The sequence below is a fragment of the Anolis sagrei genome, chromosome 3 (genome assembly GCF_037176765.1).
Source record: "Anolis sagrei isolate rAnoSag1 chromosome 3, rAnoSag1.mat, whole genome shotgun sequence".
Lineage (NCBI taxonomy): Eukaryota > Metazoa > Chordata > Lepidosauria > Squamata > Dactyloidae > Anolis > Anolis sagrei.
This window is the reverse complement of record NC_090023.1, coordinates 86,363,866-86,383,385: the sequence shown is the minus strand read 5'-3', so window position 1 is coordinate 86,383,385 and position 19,520 is coordinate 86,363,866. Positions and strand designations below refer to the sequence as shown.

The 19,520-nt window shown below is 37.6% G+C and overlaps 1 protein-coding gene across 2 annotated transcripts in view; it reads left to right on the top strand.

Annotated features, from left to right (window-relative positions):
• Nucleotides 1-19,520, top strand: part of POLA1 (DNA polymerase alpha 1, catalytic subunit) — a 225,929-nt gene that overhangs the window by 118,816 nt on the left and 87,593 nt on the right. The window contains exons 35-36 of one of the 2 annotated variants that reach the window (XM_067466770.1): nt 15,174-15,290; nt 17,952-18,344. In XM_067466770.1, coding sequence (XP_067322871.1) covers nt 15,174-15,290; nt 17,952-18,329 — 495 coding nt within the window. In that variant the 3' untranslated portion in view covers nt 18,330-18,344. Of the gene's footprint in view, nt 1-15,173; nt 15,291-17,951; nt 18,345-19,520 lie in introns of those variants that run through there. The other variant, XM_060770123.2, reaches the window with a different exon arrangement.

The window sequence follows — 19,520 nt, the reverse complement described above, 5'->3', positions numbered from 1 at the left end:
CTTTCACCTTGATTAGAAGGCTCCTCAGCTCCTCCTCGCTTTCGGCCATCAGAGTGGTGTCATCTGCATATCTGAGGTTGTTAATGTTTCTTCCAGCAATTTTTACCCCAGCTTTGCATTCATCAAGCCCCGCACATCGCATGATGTGTTTCCATCTTATAATTGTATAATTTCAGATAATTTAAAAACATTTCTTTGAAGCTTCTAGGATTGCTATATCTAGGTGCAGAATTTCAAGGTAACTCTTTCTTCCTCTGTAGGCAGTTATACAAACTTTGATTGTATAAAGTTGTATGAAAATCTGCTTGTACTGTGTACACCTATAATGGCCATGTACTTATTAAACTGTACAAAGGTGCTTTAGCTGCACTTTCCCTTCCTCACAATTACCCTAGATAGTTAGTTTGGCTGATCACTAGGGCATTTATTTGAAACCATGTTAGATCTGTTTCTGGGTATATTTGACCTGCCGATTCCAAAAATGACACTAGTTTTCCCCTATCAGCTCTAGTTTTTGAGATACAGATTTCAACAAAGAGTTGCCATCTGCTCGCCCAGAGAAAATCATGATAAGCATATCAAAGAAACTAGACCTGATGCGGCCTAAAACTCAAGACACTCAGAATCTTTTGTTGTTGGGCTATGCAGTACATGGTCCTAGATAGAATTGTTAGTCCCAGCTAGAGCAGATCTGTTGTCTCTATGGAACTTACATCAAGTGACTCAACAAGTTCCATTGATTCAACGGGTCGACTCAAATAGGGGCTAAGAATTAGGTTTAGGCCATTGAGTCTTGCCAAATCATGTATTGTACCAATATTCAGTCAGATACATGGCTTACATTGCTGGTTTGCATTTATGCTCACATAGTATTGAGGAGAGATGTGGGAATGCTGCATATATTGTACCCAAAATGATAATTGCAGTGTAAGTTGAGACTTCCTATCAGATGTTTTGGTATTTAAATTGTAAATTCATTTTAGCATGCGCACTTACCTAACGCTGCCAGCCAACGCAAGAAGCGGCTTTCTGAAATGCTAAGTAGTTTGTGCTTAATTGTCTGCGGTAGAACAGCTGCTAATACCAGAAAAATGCCGTCTCATCATTAGGCCTGTTGTGTCCAAAAAAAAAGACAGACAAGGCTGGTGTAGCTGCCCTGTCTGCTTTGGCACTTGTATTCTCCTGCGCTCCGTTTTCAGTGTGTAATGAAGAGCTGGAGGACAATATTCTGTAATTAAGGATTCCATTAAGATGAAGAAAAGAGCAAATGGGGTTGGTTGATTCTCCTGGCAGAAGGGAGAAAAATTGTCTGGGGAGGGGGATTGTGGTAGTAGTGTGATGAAGGGGGGAGAGGTGGGTGGAGAGACTAAGTCAGGGCTGTTTGTTGAATGTACTGTTAAGGACTGTTACCATCCTAATTAATCAAGTTAGAAATTACAGCTGTAGTCGGTTTCCCCCCAATTCTTGTTATCAATTTTCTTCTCTTTTGAGACAAAGCAAATATAAATTTTGTGTTCATTTGTCATTCGTTCTTTGACTTCAGCATCTCTGAAAATAACAATGTAGCACAAAAGACCAGTATTTACCTAGTTGTAATGTGGGTTGCCATGGTGTTTTGCAAATTATTGCAATTATGTTCACCATGCGAGTCGCCCTTGGTAACTGGCGAAAAAACTGATAATCCTGTTTTGAACAAAAGGTCAAATTGCTGAATAGAAAGTCTTGATTAACTAAAAGATGTACAAAGTGGAATTATTTCCTACCATTCAGAAATAGTTCTTGATCGGGTTTGGGGGAGGGGGTGAGTAAGTACATCTGATTACTGAAGTACAAAGCATTGAAAGGATGTTGTCTTGAGCCTTTCATGTAGTCTTAATGGTGGCTTTTTTGTCAAATTTACCCATTTGCGGCATTGAAAGAGGCAGCTGCATTTAAGCTGGAGAGATGGTGCTTTTTCAAGAGTTTAGTGCATGGAAAGTTCTCAGCAGTATCTGCAGTTTACTATTAGTCTGCGGTCTATTAAAACTGATGTGCTGCATTTGAGCCCATTGCTCTCAGCGCTTGTGAAACCCTTCGGCTGATGATCTAATAAAGTGTTCTTACTGGACAATCTCTGATCAGACACTTGAGGAAAAAATCAAAAGTTTCTCAAGTGGAGAGAACAAGAAAGAAAGAAAGCTAGAAGGAAAGCATATAGTGAACATTCCCTTGTAAAATATATTTCACTTTAAAAGAAATGAATACTCCTGAGGTTATGTTTGTTATAATTTGAGAAAGATCTTTATATTTTCCCTGTTTCAGTTTTAATTGTGTATTTTACATGTATAGTTTTTTTAAAAAGTAGGGTCACCTGGAAGGTAATGGTTGGAACTTGGGAGAAGCTGTGTGAGAGCCGAAGGAGAGCAAAATAACCCTGAGCAAGTTTGTGGGTTTACATTCTGCATCACCTAGCAACCTCTTGGCTCAGTCAGCTCACTTGTCTATCCTCTGTCTTGTTTACAGACTATTCAAACTGCCCTTCGAAACCATGAAAGATATTCAGTTTCATTAGTACCCATCTCAAAGAGAAAATAATTAAACTCAAATGAACAAACATGGCTTGGTAGCGCTTTTAAACTCTTTCTGCTGGTTTTGAGATGACCACAATTGAGACCTTCCTTTCAGTGCCAGAAGGTTTTTCTCATTTTCCAAGAACACAGCTGGAGTAATTCTATGTTAACTTTACATTTCATTCCCTGCCCCAAATATTCAAATGTGTGAACCATAAGCAATATTGCCCCCACTAAGTTTTGATCTCTCCCTTCTTTATCTTGATGATTATTGTATAATTTTCTCTGCCACATGTGCTAGTTATTCATGTGTGAAATTAGACGTGAATTGCACTTTAGTTTTCTGTTTATACATGCATTTTTGTTATTTTTGTGAACAGCTTTTGAAGTTATTTTGTGAATACACTAGATTTTCATGAAGCATGCTGGCTGAAATTGTTTTATCTTAGCAAACATGGAACTGCGCCTGCCACAAAATGTTCATTTATATTTTTTTTCTACCTTTGTTATTTTGTGAGATTCTCTTACATGTACAATACATGACTGGACTGTATGAGTTCTTTGTATTTTGTTGACAGCTGACAGACAAAGCAAAATTATTCTTGAAGGAAGGTACTGTACTTAGTTGTGACCTATTACAGCCTGAGAATGCAGCTTTGAGTAGGATGAATAGAAGGGTATTTTACAGAATAGACTAGAATATACTTCCTACGATTTTAGTCGTCCATACAGAAATACATACACAACCTCCATTCAGCTTTTCTTTCTAATGTAATTTTCCATATATAGCCCATATATCCACACTTTAGTATATTTTCCCTGGTTGCTTGCATGGAGCCAAATTTAACTGCTTTGGTATTGTCCTACAGTGGTAAAATAAAATTGCTGGTAATTGTTGGCTTTCTTTGTGCACAGTATGGCAGGCTATGACGGCTTGTATTGCCTCCTTTTAATGCTCCTTAGATGCATCTTCTGGTGCTTAGGCCCTAATAGCAAATTAAGGCATCTAGACAGAGATATTGGCCCCAATGTGAAGCAGAGCAGAACTCACTTGTTAATTTATTGCATAACATACAATTGCAAAGGTTGGAATGCAAACACTTGTAGTGCTATTACATCTGCTTAAATGAGGACCACTGTTTGCATCTAACCTATCATAAGTGTTTAGAGTGCTCTATTATCCTTTCACCAGAGTGATGGCAGAGCCTAGTCTTTGCACAAATGAGAAGATCAATAAGTTTCAAATAACTTGTATGAAATGACATGTGACTGTACATTTAAAGAGATGTTTTAAAAAATCAATTTTAATAACATTTAAAACTCTTACATTGACCTACAATATAGCTTGCATTTCTCTCTTGTTGATAGATTTGTTAAAAGTATATTAGCACACGGGATTGTTTGGTTTTTGCATTGTCCTGAGTAACACTTCTCTGAAGTTTAACAGTTACCCAATCTACCATATGTAAATGGTTGGAACATATCTCTAAAAATATCAATCCACAAGATTGAAAAAACTTTTTCAGATCCATTTCGAATGGGAGAAATGTCCAGTTTGCCTATAAACTTCAAATCATTTATGAAATTGTAAACATGAACTTCTATATTGTCAATAGAAAGTGTTTCATTTAAGTTCCAAACTTTTGTCTGTCTCTGAAGGAACAATAATACATTTTGTCACGTGGAAGAAGGAAGTTGCTAAAGAAACCCATATACTTCATCATAGTTTTCCTGTCTTGGAGACTTTTTGAAGCAGTTATGGTGTTATATAGTCAAAATAGATGTAACCATCTGCTGATTTTCTTACCCAATCAATGATAGGTTATGTTATTATTATGTTTATTTATACCCCACTTTTTCTCTCCACAAAGGAGACTCAAAGTGACTATGTTGTTCCATATCTGGCATTTCCCTACTTATGTTGTGATAATGTCTTGATTGCTGGAATTAAATGTCTTCCATTGGTTTCAATGTAAGTCATACAGTCACATCTTGTGCCTCCTCTGGCTCATTTCTTCCTCTAGAAGAGATCAAAATAAGTAATGTTATATGTAAAACAAAGTCCTGATGTTAGTCATGTTGTATCTGCTGCAAAAGTAATTCCAGCTAATGATTATAATATATCATTGTAAATATGCATCTACGAGTTTCCAAATCAGAGCAAATATTTTATGTTGATAACACCTCTTTAGACATGCATCATTTTGCAACATCATAATTCAGTTTTACTAGCAAATCAGAGATTAAACAAACCCCTCATAAAAGATACAGACACATACATGAATTACAGTAACAGAATGTATGGGGACACAATATATCCCATGAAAACCTTTCATATATATATATGATTTATATATGATTTATTGCTTATTTCACATAGACTCAGAGGTTTCTCATTACATTGCACACACTTACACTCTACAACTGACACACTAATGTGTCGCAACAGTTTGGTAAGCTGTACTGTAAATAGTCTACAGACTTAGTTTCTGGCATTCACATGAACAATTACAAACTTCAAGTAAAAGCCACTGTGGGCATCAAAAATGGTCACGGATCACAGGCTGTGATAGAAGATTTTGTGGGGCAGGTTTTAGTTAGCATTTTGGAAGCCACACTTTTTAACCTTTAAATCTTTTTCCTACATTGTTTGCTAAAAAATTGAAAGGGAAGTGACTCAAATGCTTAAAAAAAACCGAAATAAGAAAGTGCTCATACCCATAAAGCTGTTACATCAATATTCATACCTTCCATATCATATTATTTTTAAGGATCAGCTAATTTCATATTTTGGTGAAGATTTGCAGGCCAGTTTAAACATTTCATCTTACATGTAAAGATTGCTGAAAAACACTTACCTGCATCAGTGTGCTCCGTGCAGCAGGTGTAATTTTAAAAGCCTCTTACCCCTGCAAAATCCACATTCCAGCATAGTTACCTCCAGGGAGATGGAGCACTAGTGCACAAACACTGCATGTATATGGGCCATTGCACAAGATAAGAGGCTTTTAAACATTATGACTGCTGTGTGGAGCACCAACATGGGTAGGTACTTCTTGGCAGTTTCTACATGGGGGCCGTATTTTTAAAAAATGACTCTTAGAATAAGAATGTTGTAAGTTAAGTGCAATATATCCATCAATTATATATTTTTCAGTCTTCACTGTTAATGAAGCTGGGATAAAAATGTTAACTATATCAGTCAGTATCAGCTTCAACATCCAATTATGGTGTATTTCCAGTAGAGTCCATAGTATTAACAATTTGTCTCCTTGTAGTGTAAAAACTTTTCTATAACAATAATTCATTGACATCAGTATTTCTGTTTATGAATTAAAATAAGGAACATGAAGAAAATCTTTATAAGCACAAGATCTCTGTGCACTCTGCCATCCTGTCCCTTCTTTCACTGTTTATGAAATGCATCAATGCCAGTATAACTGGCGTGTGTGTGTGTGCGTTTGCCCATGTGTCCATACATGCCTAAAAAAAGGTCTTAGTTCTTCTTAAAGGAAACCTCTATTTACAGGCTATCACTGAAGATGCGCATATAGGGTCTATAGAAGCATACATGTGGAAGGGACCACAAGGGCAATTCTGTTCCAGTCCCCTACCATTCAGGAAAATACAGCTAAAATACTCCCAAAGTATGTGTAAAAGCCTCCAAAGAAATAAATCTTCCTCAGAGGCAATTTATTCCTCTAGTGGTAGAATCTCTTTGCTTTTAAATCTATTGTTTCTAATCTCTGAAGCACTCCAACTTCTATATGGCATTCCTTCATATATGTAATGATATCTTCTCTTCTTAATCTTCTACAAGCTAAATATACCAAGCTACCTAAGCTATTCCTCATGTAGCTTGATTCCCAGACTAGGTTACCCTCCACTAAACATGCTCCAACTTGTCATTATTCTTCCTGAACTATGCTGCTGAAAACTGGACAAAGTGTTCTAGGTGAAATTTGACTAAAGCAGAATAAAGTGGCTCTACTACTTCCCATGATCAGGACACTTCTCTTGGTGATGCAGTCTGTAATTCCACTGGCTGTTTTGTTTGTTGATTTTTGGAGGGATTTTTGGCCACATGTTTTGCTTGTAGTCTAGTAAGACCCCTAAATCCTTTCCACACATACTGTTTTCAAGCGATTGCTATCCATCTTATACATCTTTGTATCCATATGCTTGTCTGTGTATTTCAGTATTAGAAAACCAGTACTAAGTGTATTTTTCAAAAACTATAGCTTTATATCAAAGTGTGTGTCTGTATTTATATTGCACACCAAGAACATCTGGTCCCCCAATCTTTGCACATATTCACAGTAGCCTATGTTGGAGTCAACATTAAACAAAACAATTCTGAGTGTCTACTTTCTTTCATCTAATTTGTCTTTTGCCTTGCTACATCTACTTGTCTTTTCTTCTACTTTTTGCTTAATCCACAATTTCATTGAGGAATCTCACCTGATAAATATATGGCATGTAATATCTTAGTCAGGCTTTCTTTCTCCTGTGGGAGAAGATCATTCCTTCAGATAAGGGGCTCCAGGATGAAGGCCCTAAGGTTAAAACTTGCCTTGATTCAAGCATTGCCTTGATTCAAGCATTGCCTTGATTTAATGTCCTAGAAGGATTTTCTGAGAATGGCCAGTTAGATATCTTTAGAATATCCTTTGAGAATTGCTTTGATTTTGAAGATTAAATGCCATCTGTGGTATAGTCTTCAATGCATTCTGAAGGTCCAGAGGAACCTTTGGTTATTCCAGCAATGTCAATATATGTCCTAGAATTAATTACTTCAGGATCATTTACCAATCAACAGATCAACATAGATTGGAAATTGCAAGCTCAATGGTGATAACTGGGGGTATTGTGCTAAAAAAACCATATTTTGGTTCAGGTCTCTTGGAGTTATAGAACACCACAGGAGGGGCCTGAAAGCCTCCCATTTGATGGTCAGGAGCCCTGTAACACTTGGCATGGGTAATTTTTTCAAGGCTCATACTGCAGGAAAGAGTATAGGAATTGGTACACAAGCTCAGCAACAAGAATGGTTCCGTCTCTGAAATGGCCTATCCACCATGACTCTTACCTCCATTATTTCACTCCTGTGTTGTGGATAGTCATTGTTGCCATAGACCTCAAGCATAGGGATCCATTTTTACATCTCCTGACCATAATATTACAGGTATCTAATGTTTATTCTGAATTTGAATATGTTTTAGTTCAAAGTCATACCACTGTGCCACATCGTTTTACAAATGGATCAATTAATATTTGTATTGCTGTTTCAAATCTTTTTTGGGCATTGAATTGTGTGTATTTGTGGAAACTGTCTAATTGGGTTTAGTATTAGATTATTGGATGGGATAGGTATTGAGTCAAAACAATTTTTGATTATTGCAACTAGGCTTCTCTTCTAATTTTTTCTCTAATACCCAAGTACAAATCTTTTTTGGACAATTCTTTTTTCTTTTTGAAGACATTTTCTACAGTATTGGGGAGGGGAGCTGTCTTTTTTTAAAAAACTGATTTCTTACTAATTATACCTTGCATACTTCTTGACTCGCATTGCTCTTAATTTTATTTTATTTAAAGTTAAGTTATTATTCACATTTGCAGTCCTATATTGTAGTTCTCATTGGTTCTTCATAACTTTTCAGCTTTGGGAGCTGTGATTTTTTTCACTTGATCATGGTACATCTATTCAGCTCACTTCCTAAATGTATATATCTTGTTCCTGATGCTGATGATATAATGCAAAGACTAAGTTCCAGAAAGGTGTTTCTGCTGGGTGGCAGAAAGCTCTCACATAAAAAATTATGGGAATTAGGTGCTAACTTCAACAAGGGAACAATCTCTTTAGGATTATCCCCTCACCATAAACCCTTGGGAGTTAGAAAACCTGCTGGATCTAGTTTGGGTTTGGCACAAAGAGCTACAGAGAAGAAGGAGAAGAAAGCTTTTGGCATGAAAGCAGTTGGGCCAAGTTCAATATCTTCTAGATTTAGGGACTATGCATTTGGCATGAAGTGGTAAAATAAATTGCTTGTGAATATTAGTTGCTCCATAAAACACTTTAGGGTACTGCACAGTTCATACTGGTTGTATTTCTAATTGGCTTAGTACATTTCAAGAGGTTTCATATATATTTTAGGCTAATGGAAATAGAAAAAAAATGACTTGGAAATCATCCACTGATTATTTCAAAATAAGTTGCTTAACTTTAATCAGTTGATCAAATTGGATCAATTAGTATTTGCCTCACTTTTAAAATACTTCATTTATTGGTTCTCTGAGCTGTTGTCTTCATATAGCAGACATTGCAATAGATTTACAGGATCTCCCAATACAGAAACGGAAATAGGTGCCAGCTTGCCTAATGCTTTTTATTTATCTTTTATCAAACATATCTATGTGATATAAGACAAAATGTTAACAGTTTAGATGGGGAAATATAGATAATATGTGGCTGTGGTCTATAGCACAGAAGCTGTCCAGGATTGCATACCTAAAATAGCAATTCATTGTCAGTAACTAGTTTTCTGGGAGCTGCTGATTTTTGTTTGTTTTTTAAGGTTTAGACTTGATGAGACATTTATTAAAATGTGCTGCATGATTTCCCACAGAAACAAAGTTTTTGCCGTTTAATAAACTTTTCCCATGTTTGTATGATAGAACCAATTAAGAAATGACATGCATAACCTAGAACAAAAATCGTGTTACACAGTGTAATAGAACTTAAACAAAAGCAAATGCCATTATAACATGTAGGAGATTAAAATGCAATTTAAAACATAAATAAAAAGTAGCATCCAACTGGATACAAGTACTAAAACAGCCACTCCATTTAAACACCAAACCCCTTTTGAAGTAAAAAAGTATGTCTGCAGGACAAGAGAGCCCATCTCATGTCTTGTGGCAGTATACTCCAGAACATGAGAGTGGGAACAATCCCTTTGTGTGCTGATGGCAAGATTGAGGGAAAGGCCTTTCTCAGCACACTTAACACTGAGACAAGCTTATATAAGAGAGTGTGGTCTTTTAAATATCATGGTCCAAAATGAAATAGCAGTTTATAGTTCATAATCAGCTCATTTAATTGTATTCAGGAACACCATGATAATACATAACAAGGAAATCACATACACCCTGTAACTGACCTAAATTAACAGTCTGGCATAATATTATGGACAAGTTGAAGTTTCCAAATACTTTTCAAAGACAGTTGTTTGTGATGTAACTATGGAGGTGGTGTTGTTTGAAATCAGTAAAGATAAGCTTCAGTGTGTTCATTTATGGCATGTTAATATAGAATGACAAGGCGTTATTAATATTAATATTATTGCTACTATTATTAGGTTAGGTTAGGTTATATAAGTGGTGCCAGGGTCAGCTTATCCCTAATGTTATTCAGGACATCAGCCTATAGTGGAAATACTGTAGTGCTTTTAAAGCTACTTATGTGAGGGATGAGTATTGGGAAGAGGAAGATGATTTCCGCCAGTAACCACAGGCTTTCAACAAAGGGCTTGATTGCCAGTTCCACACTGGAGCATTTTGCTATAATATAGTGGTGATGGGTGAGGGGGCTGGCAGCACTGGAAACTAAGATTAGGGAAAGGTGTTCTTTCGAAAACATCCACATATATTAATGTCACCGTTCTTTAACTTTATGGAATAAATTCTCCCCTCCCTATGTCCTGGAAGAGGCCTGAGCAGGCCATTTTCTTTTCTGCCCTCTCTTTTCTTCTTCCTCACCTGACACCCTAATGTTCTGTATCTCAACTCTTCTCAGCCATGTGTCAGATTTCTGGTTCTTTCATATCAGGACTGAGCAATTTGTGATGTTACAGATATTTCTGTAACCCCTCAATCCTCACTATTCATAGTGCTAGCTAAGGCTGATAGGCACTGCAGTCTAAATAACATCTGAAGAATGAAAGTTGCTCACTTATTTTCCTTAGATTGTAATGGTTTTGATACCTTTGTATATCTAGGTAATATTCTCTGGCACATGATTTTAAAAAAACTGTTCCATTTTTTATGTTGGGATCCCATCTTTGTCCACGCTAATACGCCTTTGAATTTTCTGTTTGCTGGTAGATATAGCTTTAAATAAAACATACATATTTATGTCCCATCAAGATTATTTCTGTTCAGAGTTCCAGTCACTATGACCTAGGATACAGTCAACCCTTTGTATTAATGGCTTTTTTTATTTGTGGATTCAACTATTCGCAGCTCAAACATATTCCAAAAATAAAAAGCAAACTGTAATTTTTGCCACTTTAAATAAGGGATACCATTTAAATTACCATTTCTCTTAATGGGACTCTTTGATGCACGGCATATAAAGGGACTGGAGTATTTCCAGACTTTGTTATCCACAGAGGAGGGGGTCGTAGAACCAAATCTCAGTGGATTTTTGTATCCGGAGGGGGGGGGGAGTGTCCTGGAAACAAAGTCCAGTGGATACCAAGGGCTCATTGTACTTCATTCTGTTCTCATACCCTGGTGTCCTGTTTTCCTTTTGCAATAGAGAACCAATAGTCTGTGACTATGAAATATGTTTAACCTTAATGTATTTTGGGAAGTTGTCCCTCAGGCATTTTTAAACATATTTTTGGCTGTCTGGCAAACTTCAACTAGTATGCAGAACACATGTGATGTACGGACCTTGATGAATCCAAGGCTGAAGTTAAAATTGCTGGAAGAAACATTAACAATCTTAGATATGCAGGTGATACCACTTTGATGGCTGAAAGCGAGGAGGAGCTGAGGAGCCTTATAACCAAGGTGAAAGAAGAAAGTGCAAAACCTGGGTTGCCATTAAACCCCAAAAAACCAAGATGATGGCGACTGGACTGATTGATAACTGGCAAATAGAGGGAGAAAACCTGAAGGCAGTGACAGACTTCGTATTTCTAGGCACAAAGATTACTGCAGGCAAAGACTGCAGCCAGGAAATCAGAAGATGTTTACTTCTTGGGAGGAGAGCAATGGCCAATCTCGATAAAACAGTGAAGAGTTGAAACATCACATTGTCAACGAAGATCTGCATAGTTAAAATAATGGTATTCCCCATAGTAATCTATGGATGCGAGAGCTGGACCATAAGGAAAGCAGAGCCAAGGAAGATAGATGCTTTTGAACTGTGATGTTGGAGGAAAATTCTGAGAGTGCCTTGTATCGCAAGAAGATCAAACCAGTCCATACTCCAGGAAATAAAGCCCAACTGCTCACTGGAAGAAATAACCTCCCTATATAGCATCAGTAGGACTTAACAAAGAAGTAGGGCTAGATGCTCAAAAGGAAAATGGAAGAAGGAGAGTTGTCATTACTAAGTACAGCATTTGATAGGCTGCACACACACCTGGATGGCTACCAGAAATGAAAATGGGGAAAGGAGTAGCATACAGGAGAGAAGGAAGGAGAGATCAGCCCACAGCCATATGGTCATCATAAACATCATCAAGTATTCCTCACTGTGAGTAGAAGAGCTGTAGCTGAAGAAAGAAATCAGGCTGTCCCAAACAAGTTGATTCATTGCATTTGGTTCAATGTAAAAAAAAATCTTGGGGAAACTGCTGGAAATCGGAGTAGGCCGTCATGGACTAGATCAATCAGTGTAAGGACAATATCTATGTTTATGTGTCATATGCCATTTAACTGCTTAGTACAACCAGAAGCCATGTTAGTGTACTATCTTTGTTGTAGAGTGTAAGAGTATAAGTCCCTGTTGGCCCTAGGAAATCATTTTTAAAAAAAACAAACAAAAACAACTAGTATTGCTTTTAGGGTATTCCTTTTAATAGCCTGGGTCTAAGGCTTTGCCTATAATGATGCCATAAAATACATTTGTCATTTAGGAGCCACTGTGCCTGTCATTTTGGACTTCAAGAAGGTCTAGATTTGTGCATCAAGCCCTTTATTCTTAGGTGCCAGGTTGTAGCCCTCTTACGAGCCCTTTCATCATTGTCTTAGTGTCCTGTTGCTACATATCCACATGTCAAAATCTTCCTTGGAGAATCACCCTCATTTTCTGCTCCAGTCACTGGTTTCCCCCTAACCCCAGGAATTTTCATTCAATTCTTAAGATGTTCACCAAATCTTCCTTCAAACCGCCTTGCAGTACTTTTTTCAGACCACTCTCCCTCAGATTCCTCTTCCTTGTGGCTATCATCACAATCAGACAAGTGTCAAGACTGAGAGGCTTCTTTTTCATTCTGAACTTTTGAAAAAGGGTCTGTCACATTGACCTTGAATCCAACTTCACATAATGGTCACAACCTCCTTTTTTCTTATCCAGAAAGGGGAAAAAGTGTGATCATTGTACGATGAAATATGGTTCCTTTGTTAATTAATTGTTTGGATCTTTCATACATTTCAACATCACTAGTCTTGTTTAACTTTACATATTCTATATCAATCCAGGACTAAAACAGGTTTGTTAAATTGTATTGCAAAATTCTTTGGTTATGGTAGTTATAATCAAGGAAGTAAAATATTGGCTTTGTATGACTCTCAGATGCAATAGATATTAATTGTGGAGGGGTTAACATAATGCACTCCAAATCGTTCATTTGAAGCAGTGCATATGTCATGTTTGATAAGTTTTATTTAAAGTAAATCAAGCCCAGAAGCTTAATTATAAAATCAAAACAAGAGAGGCCTACATATTACTGATATGGTGTGTTGTTTTTGAAAAATAGCACTTATCAGAGATTTATCTACATGTTCAATTTCCGTGCGTAATAACACCAGTTATTGTTATCTTTATAAATAGAGATTAACCGATAGGAAGTACAAATAAGCGCAAATAAGAACTGAATGAAAAGGTGACAAAGAAGAAAAGACCACTTCAATGTTAATTATAATTGCTATGAAGTCAGAACAAATTACATTATTTTCTGCATGAATCGAAGGGATACCTGATGTCTGCATGAAATATATAGTTAGACATTGCTTTATCTGTAGGTGACTTATCTCCTCTGCCTGCCTGCATTTTAACACCCTGTGATAAGTGATGAAGTTATACTTTATGTACAATACTCTGTTTCTGCAGCATACCAATTAGAAGGAAATGTGTCAAAGTAACAATTTAAGCTTTATTATAATGTTCATAAGTGAATGGCAGAAAGCAAGGAAAACTGTTTTCTGATATCAACAACTATTACAGGCCTTGCATTTGGGAGACTAACATTATTAAATGTATGATACTTAGTTATCATTCTACAAGCAAACTTGAGCACATGCTTTCAGCCTTTTGTGTTTTGTTTTGAGATTTTAAAAATGTCGACACAACTCTCAATTCTCCATTTTCAGAAATAGAAAATGATTACCTTGCAATTATTATTAGGAGTACAATAGAAGTTGCATTTGAAAGATAGAAAAAAGGAACTTTCAAGGCAAACATTGGAAGATTTTTCACGTTGTTATTACCATAGAAGCATTATCAATCTATCACAATAAAACCAGTTGTCTGGGTCATATCTATATCAGAGAAGAGGCTTCAAGAAAATAATAGCCAACGAATAAGTGATCACTTTACAATCATTTTTTATTCTTAAAGCAAACAATACTTGTATCAACCTAAACAAAAATGAACATCTGCAATATTACTTGTTTGTGAAGGACCTGAGTATTTTCTCAGACATATGGATCCCTAGAGTCTAGGCAAGGGCCAGTCAAGCCATGGACCAGAGACCCCATGCAGCCCCCTCGCCCCAAACTGTTTGTGTATGTGTCCCGGAACTTTAAACTGCCCTCTAGGAAGGGAAATTCCTACCTACTATATTTGGAAACTACTTGGATCCCTGCTAGGGCAGGCAAGAAAGAAGATGTGGGTTGCAGTTCACAATGGGTTATGCAAAATAAAACTTTTTAGTCTTTTTTAAGATACTGCAAAAATCTCAATTGTTCAATACCCTAACACAACTGCCCTTCTGGAAAAGCATTGTTATAAAAGAGACAAATTAATTCTGGTTGAGGATATTCATGTTCTGCAGATATAGAGAGACATTTGTAACAATATGGGTGGTAGCATTAGAGGAGGGGGTAATAATTAAAAAACATCTAATTTCTTTTTCCCAATTTGGTCCTCTTGGATCAAACACCTCTGCATAGAACAAGCCCTTCTATTCATGTTTGCATCCAGTTTACTGTATCTATTAACTATGTACCTTCTCTTCTGTTAAAAGAAGTAGATTCTTGGTTATGCACAATGGGCTTTTTAGGTTTTAGGTTCTACCATATACATTCATTGTTTGTGAAGTAGAGGCTACGTGCCAGTTTGGGAGCATGGCAAATTATATTTAAACTTCTAGAGTAATGATAGACAAGAGAAGTACTTATAGAAAGTAATTGTAATGTAATTGTATATAATGGTTATTACATTTCTGCAATGAGCACATAGCACTTGTTTTTATACAGACACACTTAGCATTCATAAAAATCTGTTTTATTATCTTTTGGCATTCACTATTATTCATTTTACTATTGCTCTTCTATCATTCATCTCAAGCTATCTATCTATGCAATAAAATCATTGTAGAAATAGCAGCACCTATCATGTAATTTTGAATGCCAAGTTCAAAAACATTTTTTAATTATTTCTCTTTTTAGAGCTGGCTAAGGTGTGAAGAACAGACATGCCAATATCGCACACGTCGTCTCCCCCTACGTTTTTCCCGGAATGGTCCTTTATGTCCTGTCTGTAGGAAGGCAGCTGTTAAACGAGAGGTAAGAAGGAAATGTAACTGCAGAAATATTCCATTCTAATTTGGAAGTGCCATGAGATAACTTCCTCAGTGCTATTCTGTGCTTCTGTGTAATATTAATGGGAAAGAGGAAGCATACATAAAGAGGTGGAGATGTCTAATATAGTTTATACACTGTCCTCACAGAATTGGACAGATATGTTCTCAATGGTGTTTTAATGTAAAGAGCCTTCGACGGTTTAATGCCTGGATTGCTCTGGAGCAGGGTTTCTCAACCTGGGGGTCAGGACCCCTGGGGTGGAGGTTGTGAAGAGGGCTTGCCAAAGACCATCAGAAAACACAGTATTTTTTGTGGGTAATAGGGGTTCTGTGTGGGAAGTTTGGTCCAATTCTATCGTTGGTGGAGTTCAGAATATTCTTTGATTGTAGGTGAACTATAAATCCCAGCAACTACAATTTCCAAATGTCAAGGTCTATTTTCCCCTAATTCCACCTATGTCCACATTTGGACAATTGAGTATTCGTGCTAAGTTTGGTCCAGATTCATCATTGTTTGAGTCCACTGTGCTCTCTGGATGTAGGTGAACTACAACTGCAAAACTCAAAATCAGTGTTCACCAAAGCCATCCAGTATTTTCTGTTGCTCAGGAGTGTTCTGTTCTCCAAGTTTAGTTCAATTCCATTGTTGGTGGAGTTCAGAATGCTCTTTGATGGTAGGTGAACTATAAATGAGAGCAACTACAACTCATAGATGACAAAATCAACCCCCACCCCACCAGTATTCAAATTTGGGTATATTGGGTATTTGTGCCAAATTTGATCCAGTGAATACATCTTGCGTATCAAGAGACTTACATTACGATTAATAACAGTAGCAAAATTACGGTTATGAAGTAGCATATGGGGGTCACCATAACATGAGGAACAGTATTAAGGGGTTGCGGCATTAGGAAGGTTGAGAACGACTGCTCTGGAGGAACATACTGAATTTTCATTATCACTATTTTGAGCAACCAGAAATGACAATATGGTCCTTTTTTGGGCTGTCGGAGATCTTGATTGTTTTAAGAAAGGTAGCTCTACATAAAGTTTTCAACATTTCTGAAATCTTGTTATTTTATTTAAGCCATCTTCAGGAGTATCCATTGGGGTCCAAGAATCTTTAGAATGGTCAGTGTATGAGAGTACGGGTTTGTGCAAGTTTGCATGCTTCCTTGGTTGCTTGATCTCTTCTTAAGGACTACCATACCATGCTTCCTATATCATATATACTGTTTCCATTATGAAAGGGCTACAGCCGCAGTAATTTATTCCTTTAAGGTTTTCATCATTGAACAATAACTATGGTGTCAGCCTTTTGACAGAATTTACAAAGATGGAAACTCATTATGCTGTTCCTCTAAGCCTAAAATATGTATCTGCTACCAGCTGATGAGAGGAACAGGAACTATTTTGCTCATCTCTCTTTCCATAATTTACATAGTTTGTGGATGGGACTCTGCTAAGTGCACAAAATGTGTGTATATATAAACACATTAGCTTAAATACTCTAAAGGCACCAGATCTTAAGTGATCTTGGAAGCTAAGTAGGGCCAATCCTGGGTAGTACTTGAATGGAGGCCACCAACTGATACGATTCTCTAGGCCACATTTCAGAAGAAGGGACTGGCAAAACCAACCACTTGAGTATTTCTTGCCTAAGAAAGTGCTATGACATTCATGAGGTTATCATAAGTCAACAAGCACCTTCAAGGCCCACACATACATGCACACACATCTGTTTTTGATGAGACAGGGACAGAAAGTGAGGTGAAATCTTCTGAACAGGGGCATAGACAGCAAAACAAACATTTTAGCAGTGTTAACCCTTTCTTATGCTATCAAAAACTTTTTTAAATGGCTGGAAATACACTAAAATTTGTACCTGTTCTGACTTGCATACAAATTCAACTTTAGAGCAAACCTACAAAACTGAACTTGCTCTTAATCTGATGACTGCTTATTTATATAAAAATCACTCATGATTCTAAGACACACCCCATTTTTAGAGATATTTATTTGGGGGAAAATGTGCCTTAGAATCGAGAAAATACAGTACACACACAAGCATAAATTGAATTTTTAATACATTATATGTAAAGTCACATATATGTTTACATATTTTTTATGTGTAGATAGGTAGAAATGTGTAAATGAATATGTAGATTATATGTGGCGATATGGTTATACAGTGCAAGATCAAACAAAATGGCAAAATTCCAGTGAAATTCAAGGAAGGAAGGTTTCCAGTGCATATTTTCAGTTGGTCTAGATGCATAGAGACAGACAAAACTATCTAAAAAAATCCTGCCAGCAAAATTTTGAATTTCTCTGCTTTTCAACAATTTCCATAAATGTATTATCAAAGGCAAATTGGTAAATTTGACAACTTGGATCGCAGTTGGACACAACACAAAGAAAATTTTAAAGTGAGCAGGAAGGTTTGGGATGTTTACTTTTTCTTTGTGGTCTCTGTGAATACATACAATAAGTTGTTAGTGTGCCTGCACAGGCTGAAATGGAAAGCTTTCCAAGCTGTGATCTTTCAAATTTTGGCAGTAACCCTGTTCACGTCTCTCCAGGGCATAAAGGGTGCCTTGGCTCTGCATTGTAAATTTTACTTCAGCGTGTCCCTGCTTTCCAGAATCTCCAACTACGGAGCCTGCATAGGCACATATCGACGGATACTCTGGGAAAAGGCACAACTCCTCCATGCCAAACTCTCAGAAGAAGACAAAGTGGTGCTCCCCACACTCCCAACGGGAGGCTGTCTTGCTCGCACACCATCAAATTCAAATGTCAAAATGCTATCTTAACGTTCCGCATGAACTGCTTCTTAATAACTCCTACTTGGCAGAGGCAGGTGTGGTACCCAACCTTACTGGAAGTCTCCAAGGGCCGCTACCATTTTCGACCCCTCCCACACCTCTCCATAGAAGAAGGAAAGATACTCAACCTAGATGTCACCTCCATCTACCTAACAGCATGTACCTTGCACCAGCTCTTCAGAACATTCTGTTAGTGGCTCACAAACTCTCAACAAAGAAATCTTACTCCTACAAGGTCTCACAGCATGAACAAGGCCATCCTTCTGTCTTCCAGAGTCACCTCATCAAGACGTTTCTGAAATAGCAACCTGTACCCTCCCATCTGCCCCCTAGTCCCTGGCTGGAGCATTGAACTTGTACTCTCCCAGATCTCTGGACCTCCATTTGAGCCAGTCGCTACATCGGACCTCCATCTCCTCTTCTAGAAAGTGGCTTTTCTTGTCGCCATCACCTCAGCACGCTGCCCTTCAGAGTGGCAGCCATGAGCCTTACCTCATCTTCCACAGGGATTGTGTGGTTCTCCGCACAGACATCACCATCCTCCCGAAGGTAGTGTCGGCCTTCCATACTTGCCAGGAGATCATCCTCCCATCCTTTTTTCAATCTCCCATCTTCCCCCCTGGAAAGGCATCTGCACCTGCTGGACATCAGGAGGGCTCTTCTATATCCAATCCATCAGAAATTCCCCCCATTTGTTGGGGTTTTTTTTTACTATATCTCATAACAAACTGAGTACTCCTATCTCTCCCAGCACCTATGCCATTGGATTGCCGCAGCTATCAAACTCTGCTACGATCTAGCTTGCCATCCTCTCTCCCATCTCGATCCGGCCTCGGGCTACAAGGGGCATTGCTGCTTCTATGGCATTCCTTCATGGAGTCCCACTGGATGCCATCTATAAAGCTTCTATATGGACAAACCCAATGACTTTGTTAACTCATTACAGGCTGGACTCGAGAATGTATTCAGACACTGCATTTGGCAGGTCAATCCTGTGCCGCTTGACTTGAGGTGTTCACACTTCTTACTCCCATACCAAGTACACTTCCTGTAATTTCCCCTCACAAAATAATGACTCAGTTAAACATGTTTTCACATTATTTATTGTTGAAAATGTCAATAGCCTCAAGAGCACAAGGCTATAAAAATCAATAGTTATAAGAAAGTGAAGACAATATGTTTTACTCCTCCCTGTTCTTACACCAACCTAGCCTTCTATGGGCAATTAGCTTAGGATGTCATGTTGTTGTAACATAGTTTGGTCCATCCAAGTTCATTCATTGCTGTGAGGCAATGACACTGTTGTTGTGTTGTTGTGTTCTTTCTATGCAATAAACACATCGTTTTATTCACTACATGGTGTTGGTTTGGCATATGTCCCGCCT